The sequence below is a fragment of the Anneissia japonica genome, unplaced genomic scaffold, assembly GCF_011630105.1.
Source record: "Anneissia japonica isolate Jap-2015-1 unplaced genomic scaffold, ASM1163010v1 scaffold17412_len611537_cov169, whole genome shotgun sequence".
NCBI classification, from domain to species: domain Eukaryota; kingdom Metazoa; phylum Echinodermata; class Crinoidea; order Comatulida; family Comatulidae; genus Anneissia; species Anneissia japonica.
In genome coordinates this window covers 128395-139132 of record NW_022695890.1, presented here as the reverse complement: position 1 = coordinate 139132, position 10738 = coordinate 128395, and the positions used below count along the sequence as shown (strand labels likewise).

Here is a 10738-nt window from a genome sequence, read left to right as displayed (position 1 = left end):
CCTCCCAGATCCACCAATGTGAATTGCGAGAAAATGTAACTCGGTCGGGTACTGGATAAACATTCTCTTTCCCATCCTTCTCCTTCTTCCCTCCTTCTTTTTTTGCATTTCCGATCATACAAAGTTCTTCAGACATTATATATTTTTCGCCAAAAAGTGGGGGGGCCCGGCCCCCCGGCCCCCCGGTTCCGCCGCCCATGTTACATATGTTAGACTATACTACCCACACCATAAAACTATTAGAATTTTGTTTTACATTCGTTTTTAGATGTTGGTTGAACACTGAAAACCTCGCTACTCTAGCCCTCATCATTCCAGCTGGCCTCTCCACAATGGTAAACATTTCATGAACACTTGTAGGTCCACCGCCAGAGGGATATAACGTTGTCAAAATGAAGGGTGCACGCTGACTGCAATCTTAGCTAAGCATGTGGTGTATCTAGAAGTCTTGAAGTGGGGATGGGTGGGCGGTGAACGTGAAATACGGAGAGGGGCTGGATAAGATGATTTTAATTGTTTTTTAACTTCTTGACCGCGATTTTTGGGTGGGGGGGGGTTGGGCGACTGTGGGCGAATAATTTTTGGAGGGGTGTGTGCCCTCCCCCGCACACCCCCTAGAAATACGCCACAGCAGCTAAGCAGAAGTCTTTAAACGTGCTCTCGCAACTAAATGGCAATGCATCAACATTGCAGTAGAGTCCCGTTCAGTCATAACGAAGGGATAAACATAGAAAAATATTTATTCACCTGACATAACATTTCATGTTGTTTGTTTACATATTTTATAAATTTTGTTATCTGAAATTGAAACAAAGGATCAACTGATGTTATGAATCGTCAAGAATATATCAACAATGGAACTCCACCTCTTTATATAACTAAAGAGCTTGTATTTGTGTTTAAAATGGATATGAAATTCTGAAAATAAAATGATAAATGAATGATATTTATGTTAATCAATTTTTATGAAACCAATGTGAGAGAGTAAAATTCGTATGACGAATCATTTAGATGTAACGAAATACAAAATAATTTGATACATAGATACACAATGTATTGATAATTATCTATTGTTAATCTAAAAGGTCAATATAATGCAGTTGACTAAAGTTACTTATGTGACGTATCGAAAAGTTGTGACAAGTTGTAAATCTACTAACGTTGAGGAGCAGAGGTAAGTTGTACTTTCGATTTGGACACAATTATGAGAGTTTAGTTTAGAGTTTATCTCTTTCCATTCAGAATTCTTGTTTCCTTGTAAAGTATAAAAATAAATTCTCAATAGATAGTTAGGCCTACAGAAGAGACTAAGTCTAAACCGTCTTGCGGCAAATTAATGCTGCAGTATAATTATATAAACAGTTTAAATATTGAAATGTTCATCGTTATTTGTATTATTCCATCAGAAATCTTGTCTGCCGAGTAATGATGCTCTTGCCTGTAGTTGGAGTCACGTGGCTTTTCGGTTTGGCGTCTTCAGCAATATGTTCTATTGCCACCGAGTTCATATTCGTTTTTCTCAACTCTTCACTAGGTGCCATTGTTTGGCTGACGCAAATAAGATTCAGTTCCGAGGTTTGTTGAAGATGAAATTATTTATGAGGCAGTTAATATGTTTTACTTATTAGTTACCCGAATGAAAGGATAATTAAAAGCCCGGATGAAACCATTAAAAAGCACTGTCCGTTATATAATATACGAACGCATGCTTAATACGAGAAATATTCACAATTTACACTCTGGGGCCTAGTCGTTTTAGTTACGATAACAATCAAATATTATGCCCCTCCTAGTCGGTTTATTAATCTATGAATTCATTCACAATTTACGATTTACAAGGGCCAATCCAGAGATATCCGAAAGTGTGTGCGGTGTGTGTGTGTGTGTGTGAGGGGAGGGGGTTGAGACAACCTGGGGGTGGGGATTGGACATGCCCCTGGGAAAATATTTGTTTTCTAGACGTCCAGGAGCAACTTCTGATGCGTTTGAGCGATCAATAATTTTCCCCATTTTTTTTTTTTACTTTTGAATATGGGTCAGACCGGTTCCCCCATCAAATATTCCCCTGATTTGTACGATACGATACCATTCTTATAGTTTGTATAAATTGACCCAACTATACGGTAACTGCCTTTAACATTATGAATACATATTTGTAATTCATGATTCTATTACACTTGCACACTTAGATCATCTGGAATTGTTCATGACACATTGATCTAACGTAACATATTCTCTCCATACTGTTTTGTTCTGTTCTTGTTCTTGTACAGGCTCAAACGGCATGGAAAAAATGTAAAGAACGTAAAATTCACAATACGGTGAGCGTTTTAACAGAAGAACAGAAGTCAGGATCATTATAGATAGGCCTATTTGGCGACATGACAGAACAGACGAATCTGTTCCGATGCGTACGTATGATTGTGGGGAAGCCGTCCCACCTTTAACTCCTGCCCAAACCATTAACCAGGATGAATGCAGAACCGGAACCAAAAACAGTCTGAATTCTCCGTTTATTGTCGTGCACAGTACTGACTTGGAAGTTGCAATAACAACACACAAGAGAAGGAAAAAGTGCAGGAGCGATTTACACAATTTAAAAAGTATACTATACTGTATGTCATGAGCTCGAAAAGTTGTAATTTATGAATGGTGAACCCAAGCTAATATATTGGCTTATAAATATGTTTTAAGGAAATAATGTTTGTAATTGTACTACAGTCCAAATGTAATTCTACTACGACAGTAAAACTACAGTATTTGAATACTATGGACTTAATTAACATAATATGCCTACGTGAACGCAAATGTTTACATGTGTTTACGCACGTGTCCAACAAACACACTTGTTATCCCACAAACGCACGTGTTTAAGTATGTTTTTATACTGTCGTTTTGTGGGACCTTAGCAACAGTATCCAAGGGGCGAGGCTTAGCGGAAAAGTCGATAATGATGATAATAATTTATGAAAATCATACATTTTGACTGATCTTGTATTTGTGTTTCAAAATAATCTCTATATATTTCATTGTTGTTGGTTGAATAGACAGTTGTTTTGTGAATAAATGATATACCGGTACAAACTTTGGATTTTTTTGCACTCAAGAATAGAGGTTACTTTTTGGTAGATGCTGACGTATGATTTGATTTGAAAAGATCTGCTTCAATCTGTTGGACCACCTATGGCTATTTGAGAAGAAGGTGGATCAGAGAAGCTTAAAAACAACATTGAATTGATATGCTCTTGATGTCTTCAGACTGATCAGTAACAAGAACCGCTATCATAAATGACTCCAAAATTATCCATTTAAAAGCCCCGTATGCAGGATTTTTATTGGGTGGGTGCGAATTTGTAGAGAGTAGAACAAAATGGCTCCGTGGCTGTCTCTTATACCCATCTAGATGTGTATAAGAGACAGGGAGAACCCTGCTGGGATCGAGGGGACGGAGCTCAGCCATTTTTTTTTATAATTTAAAGTCTGATTTAATCGATTTCTGAAAATGCATGTATTAAACGGAAAGAAATGTTATGATTATGACACGTCTGATGGCAGGATATGACACTCTTAGACACAAATTTGAGTAGAATTTTCTTTTTTCCTCAATTGCTGGCCCCCATTGTCCGTTTGTTCGCTACGCTCGCGAACTTAACGCTCACTTCGCCCTCTTCCGCCCCCCCCCCCCCCCCAATAAGTCACCGCCAGGGCCCCACAAACTCCTTACGCCACTGATTATCATCACCCTTAATCGCACTGATGTAGCGGGACGTTGGTAGGATCAGAGCTTCATTGACAATCGCACAATAATGAGATATATTTAGTTTTTCTTGACAACCAATGCCGTAGTCTTTCTGTATTGTCTTTGACGTTTTTTTTGTGCACTATATATTTCTTGCTCTGACCGTCGTTCGCCATATCGAGATGATCCAAACGAGAATAAAGATGAGACCTAGAGGGAAGGTGAGTTTGTAGGCCTACGCGTTGAATCCAGGGTTGCCAGATAGTCGACAGTCTTCACGGCCAGACACACGCCATCTCACGGCCAAATTCGGCCGCCAAACTTTTTTTTCGATATCGGCCAAAATTCGACCAGATTTTAATCCGATTAGAAGACAAAAGTGGGTACATAATTACACGAAAATCAGAGGTCATTCGTTAGAAATTTAAGAAATTCAAATGATATACACAGAACAATGTTAAACTTTCACTTTTTTCATCTTTTAATTATCACCATAAAATACATGCCCAGCTACATCATTATAAATAGCCTATGTTCTTTAGTTAGTTGCTGGCATGTAGGCCAATTCAGGGGCGAATCCACAGATTTCCGAAAGTGGGAGGGGCCGGGGCCGAAAAGGGTAACACCGTCTTGGAGAAATTTTTGTTTTCTAGACGCCAGAAAATAACCTCTGATGCGTTTGGGCGATCAATTTTTCTTTTCATCAACAAAATGATTTTGGATGAAACACACATTTTGCAAAAAGTGATCTATAATTTATCACGCATTTAGCACAAATTTATGCGTGATAACGAATTATCACGAATTCAGGCTACAAGTACCAGTACCAGTACCAGTAATTGAGTCATTAGAGAGTACTTAATATTTATGTGAATATTTGTTTCGCTGACGCGTTACTAAAAATTTATCAGCGATTACGTCAACATCGGGTGCTCAATTACATTGAAACTAAAAATATTTTTGCTTATGTCACCGTTATTGTCAAGACACACTCCCTGAAATCGGTTTAAAACAGCTTTGATGCTCAGATCGTCGGAGCGCCTGGGGCCATGCCCCCTCGAACCCAACTGGGGTATATAATCTAACTCTGAGTAACTTCGAAGAAGTTTCTGGCACAACGCTTGCTTGAAATTGGAGGTGCCATCGGACCCGAGTGATCATCGAGTTCTACATAAAGAACACTGCAGCACACGACAAACTTGCATTGACTGTCTTCATAAAGCTTAACTTCATATAAAATAATAATATTTCATCCGAACAATTTAAATTATTAAATGTAACTGTTATCTTTTAAATAAACTCTCTTACATACAATCGGCTAAAGGGGTCCCAATAACAGGCCTATAGATTAAGCGTTTAGTGCAATACAAAGGTACAAAAACAACATATCCAAAACAAGTCTACGTTATATTAGGCCTATGTTGAAAAAAAATGTAAACTTTTTAAAAATTCGGCCAAATATATTTTGGCCGTGACTTTTCAAACGTTACGGACAGGCAAATTTTTATACGGCCAGATTTGAGGAATCTGGCCGTCAAAAAGGCCAAATGGCTGGTTGAATCACTGACAAAACGTAGCGGAGGGGGAAACACTCAAATTGCTCAAAAGGCTTTATAAATATTTAAAAGTCGTTGCATGAGTACGACGAATTAGAGGCCGTCCTAGTTGGAAACTGCATATTGGTCAACGAGGATTGGTGGCTGGATTTCTGGAATGTGCGAGAGTGAGTTTTGAATTTTCTACCCTGGAAAATGTGGGCCTTGTTAATTTGGGGGTGGAGGGTGCGTATGCACCCGTCGCACCCCCCCCCCCCCCCGCGTACAGGACTGTTAAAATATGAATGTATAGATCAAACGCGGGTCTGGACGCCACCTTATTTAGAGCCTCAATATGTGTAGGCTGATAACCCCATTTGAACGCAACCTTACACCATTGATCGTGTAGTCCGTAATCTCTAAACGGGACAGTAACCTTTTAGACCATCCAACTCTAATTTCATTGCGTTAGTATTTAGCTTTTATGGTTCGAATGTTTTGGTGTTTATTTTATGTTCGATTTTCGATTCGAAATAAATTTGATTATGATAGGATAGGCTTTTAGTTATCAGAAATTGGCCAGGTAGACATCCGACTCGATTAAAGATTTGACGAAACTTGGCTGTGAATAAAAAAAAAAAATAAAAATAAAAAAATAATCTGAAAACATGTTGGATTAATGCCGTTAGCTGATAGGCTTATAAGTTTATTGATCATGACTTTTAAACCGACCAGCCAATCAAGCGCGCCCGAGTACTAGAGAAGTTTTCCCGCCTCAATGTTGGTGGCGACATTTTCTCTTCGGGGGCGACCAGAGCCGAGATTGAGGCTGTTGTTTTTTTTTATAACTCTCACAAAACCGCGTTTTTTTTACGGTTATGGCTCCTCACAAACATTCTTCGGTTCGTTGTAGTCCTAAGAAACTTAAGAATGAGGAAGTACAAGCTGATCATGAACTATTTCTCCAAGCATTTAAAAGTAAGGATTCAACTAATTTGTCTCTGTTTACAGCTCTTGACTAGCGCCAGGCCCCCATAGGCCCTAGGCTAGCCTAGGCCTATATGTATGTGGTGGGACAACGTGCCGAGTCAATCCGGCGCGTGTGATCAGTATCCGATTAGAGGGTGATAGACGATCGGGCCCACGAGACGATCGGTTGGGCTGATCGAGTCAAACTACTGTAGTGTGGACGATCGGGCCCACGCCAAGGCGATTGGGTCCACCTCACCTAGGCCTACCTAGGCTAATGACAATGTGGACTAGGCCTAGGCCAACTTTCATTCTTATTCATTAATTATTGCGTTCTAATTTTTTTAAAATAAATACAGGATATTTATTAAAATTACAAGAATTGTATTATTGAAATGATCATAGGCCTAGGCCTATATTTATTTATTTATTTTGATATCAAACATCAACAAATACAAACAAGTCATGATGGGCTGAAATGATTTTGCCTACAGTCTAACAATTGGGCAAAGAGGAGGATCAAGCCCATTTTCAGGACGATTGAGCCCACTTTCAAACTGGGCCAAATCGTCCTGAAAATGGGCTGGATCGTCTATAATTCTGTTTGGAGTGATTGATTCAGTGACTCCTGCATACAGTCATTATGTTTTGCGGCGATCTGGATCGATATTAAAGGTAGACTTTTTTTATTCCTTGTTTCGCGAACTTATTTTTTTAAAGATCATTGGAGGAGGGTAAAAATAAAAATAAAGCTTTGTTTTCTTATTTAGCCAAAAACATCCAGGTGAGAAAATAAAAATAAAATTTTATTGGTAAATGTCAACAGTGTAGTAATATGATGGTTAAATACTTTAAATTTATATAATGAAGAAATATACATAGCTTATCTTTGGAGATTTCAAGGCAGCCTAGGCATGATAAAAGTAAAGTAAAACTTTCATTTTTTTCTGAAATTTCCATTTTTTCGTGGTGATGGGTTATTCAAAATCATCATTAGGGAAAAAGTTATTAGACTATATCTCTTTAAAAAAAAAAATGTGATGAGATGAGGTCGGGCAGTTTTTTTGTATGTATGAAAATGTATTTCCAGGCACAAAATTGCATTGCTTTTTTTATGCTGTTAAAATAAATAATGCAGAAAGAAAAAAAAAAATTTATTCCCACATCAATATTTTAATATAATAATTTTGTTCTATGTGCCATAATTTGTGGGCAGGGGGTTTCGCTAAACATGGTTTAAAAGTCGTCTTGCCTTAGTATTACAGTCTGGAGATAACCCATGAAAGATAAATAACTTGAGTTGACATTTAGTGTGTACTAACTTCTCTACAGTAGGCCTAGGCCTAATCAATAAAATACAGTTTACAAACAAATCACCAAGTTAGTACCTCAGATCTACGCAGGACGGCATGACTTCTAGGTCAAACCGTATAAAAGGAATAATCAGTATATAAAATTAATTGATAGAGGCTGGCTGTGTCACTAAATATTATAAGCGACAGAAATTTCAAGGGACCAGGCAATGCTAAAACTTATAAGACCCTCCTACTACTAGGCCTCATGGATGCTGCTACTACAGTATACTATAGTAATTCCTAATCTGCCTTTTTTTTTTTTTTAGAACCAACTCAAATCTATAGGTTTCTGAGGACTCGTAATTTGATTGCTGTAAGTATTATATACTGTAGAAACTGCAATAATGTTTTATTGTTATTTCGACATAGGCCTATTTCATCATCCAAAAATACATAGGACTAAGACCACATAACATTTTGTAATAAAGAATGTGTTTTTCAGCCTGTATTTTTACACAGATCTCTCACCTACCTCAAGAAGAGAAATTCTAGAGACAATAAAAGGAGGTAAGCAAAATTATTTGGAATTGAAAAATGTTACTAAAGCTATTAAATATTAAAAGTTAAATTAAATATAATATATTGTATAACAAGCTCTAAAGGGCTAACTATGTGTTTGGTTGTTTTTGAAATTGTTGTACAGTGTTAGAATTTTTGAAAATCTTTAAACAGGTTTCTCACCACACCGATTTGCCCTGTCTGGCACTTAAAATTTATTTGAATGAAATCATTTTGTATGATTTTTTTGATGATTATATTTATGAAGAAAGTTAAGAGACTGTATAGTTAGGCAAATGTATGACTAAACATAATAGATATAAATTTTCATTCGTATCTAATGCAGTTCACCTGTACAATGCAATAGTTAGGAAAAACTAATCCTGGCAAAATACTGTGACTCAATTGCTATTATATAACTTTTTATTAATTTTATGTATTTCAACATAAAGTTTTTTCATACCAAATAATGTTTTTCATAGTAATTTATTTTACACTTCTTTTTTCCATAAGTAATGTTTTTACACATCTGAAGTGCAATACAATTAATTTTTAGTTCAACTCAATATACCTATTAACTGAATATTTCTATAGAATGTTTACAATAACTACACATTTTTAAAACACCAACTTCAATGTACTATTTTTAATCTTTTACCTGAATGTTTTGTTGTAGTTCGATATACCGTTTTTAATATTTGTACTGTATGCTGTAGTGATTTCTCAGTTGGTTTCCAACAACAATCATTCCTTGCACTGTACCTTTGCAAGACCAATATAAGTGCTGTATTCTTTATCATATGGTGTGGTGTATATTTTCCAGGAAAATACAGAGTGTTGATGAAATTCTTCAAAGAGTAGAAGAAACACAATCAAAGACAAAAGAGCAAGACAGGTGATATATTTAATCCTATTTTTCATTTTAAAAAAATGTATAACCAAGGTTGCTGTAGAGAAAAAACAAACAGCTTACAATTTATTAAAAAATGTTGTGTTCATATATATAGTCATGATGTGCCTATATATGATCATGATATGATGTCATCATAGCCATATTTAGCCATGTCACATGTTTTTGTCAAATAAAATTTGATAGTATTCCGGATAGGGCTTTATCCAGGGGTGGATTTAAGCCCCCTCTCTTGAAAGAAAAATAAAAAAGTTGATGGCCCAAAACACCTCTGAGGTTATTTTGGGGCATCTAGAAAACATCAATTTTGCAGGTATTGTTGTCTTGCCCACTTTCCCCCAACCCACCCCCAGTTTTTGGACATCTGGATCTGCCCTTGATCATCATATAGGTTGCTCTGAAAAGAATTTGAATGTTTTGTTGAGAATATCATGACCTTTGAATGAACCTTTTTGAAGTGTCAATCAAAATTGATAACTGACCAATCAGATCAGGTGCAGGAATACATGTGTGTCTACTAAGCATATGTGTTGTCCACCATGCATGTGTTTGCGTATGTTTTAACACTGTCATTCTGAGGAACTTAGCAGCAATATCCAGTGGGCGGGGCTTAGTGGAATAGTCCATTGTTGATTTGCTTCATTTACCATCAGGAGAATATTTACAATAATAGTTATTATTCTCCTAATTTTCCATTAGTTACTTGCAGACTGGTATAGTTTTAGGAAAACAATTATTTTTATATTTTTTGTTTGTTTCTCAATAGGTTGTTTGGAGACCGATTGGAATTGAAGTTTGTCGGTTTCTTCCCAAATCATGGTAAGTAAAAAATACATTACAGACTTTTTTACATGAAAAGTCCGCCAAAGTCGACTCTGTTTAAGTCGAAAATTTGTGTCAGTCGAATTTTTGAAAAAGTCCCAATTCTTTCCTATGTATTACTGTGTAAATTGTTTGTTTAATTCGAATTTTTATAAGTCGAATTTCAGCTATATCGACGGAATTTTTCGGTCAGGATAGGCCGATTTTAAAGTAATTTTAACCACACAAGTCGAAGTTCCAAATTTAGTAGCGCACGTGGGAAAAATACACAGCTGTAAGAAAATACGAAGTTCAAACCTTGTTGTACGGCAACAAGTTAGCCATGTCAAAAATAACATCTCAGACAGCGTGCTGTGGAACTTGGCTCACATGATTGTATGTCGTAAGTTGCAGTCTACTCTCACAATACAGACACCCCTCTGGACCGGCTCCAATGTTCAGTTTTTTGTCCAGTTCAGTTTGTAAAACTTGTATTGAACCCATTTCGAACAAGATTGTTGTAGTCAAGGCTTAGCTATTTAATTAATTTATCAAAGCCCTGGATTCTTTTGACTGCCTAGCCTACGCAAATTCGACACATTAGGCCTATTTAATAATACGTACAGTACCTGTTGTTTTGCTGTACTGCTCAGCAAATTTAATTATTACCAATAAAACTGTTGCGACTTTTATATTGTTTTTGCGTACATTTCTTTAGGTCTGATCATGTTTTTCCAAGTACACATTCTTCGCTGGGAATGCCACTTGCTGGTCGGCAGTCTAGTTGTAAACAGAACAGGTCGCGCCCCCAAAAACTCTGCCTGCCCGCCAATTGGTCCATTTTCGTGGGGTGTTTTGCAGACAGGCATGTGCTTCGGCTGTGATGACGTCAGATCGCCCAAAGTTTCATAGTGCGTGACAGTAACAAGCT

At 36.9% G+C, this 10738-nt stretch overlaps 2 protein-coding genes across 2 annotated transcripts in view; both read left to right on the top strand.

The window, feature by feature from the left end:
• Positions 1-3072, top strand: part of LOC117101616 (adhesion G-protein coupled receptor D1-like) — an 18229-nt gene extending 15157 nt beyond the window's left edge. Inside the window, exons 13-16 of the mRNA XM_033241619.1 lie at positions 269-335; positions 1086-1174; positions 1407-1575; positions 2274-3072. Of these exons, the coding sequence (XP_033097510.1) occupies positions 269-335; positions 1086-1174; positions 1407-1575; positions 2274-2363 (415 nt within the window). The 3' untranslated portion in view covers positions 2364-3072. The remainder of the gene's footprint in view (positions 1-268; positions 336-1085; positions 1175-1406; positions 1576-2273) is intronic.
• Positions 3073-6054: 2982 nt separating this feature from the next.
• LOC117101589 (polycomb protein SUZ12-like) overlaps positions 6055-10738 on the top strand; it is a 20072-nt gene continuing 15388 nt past the window's right edge. The window contains exons 1-5 of the mRNA XM_033241570.1: positions 6055-6252; positions 7865-7911; positions 8041-8105; positions 8920-8991; positions 9773-9825. Of these exons, the coding sequence (XP_033097461.1) occupies positions 6153-6252; positions 7865-7911; positions 8041-8105; positions 8920-8991; positions 9773-9825 (337 nt within the window). The 5' untranslated portion in view covers positions 6055-6152. The remainder of the gene's footprint in view (positions 6253-7864; positions 7912-8040; positions 8106-8919; positions 8992-9772; positions 9826-10738) is intronic.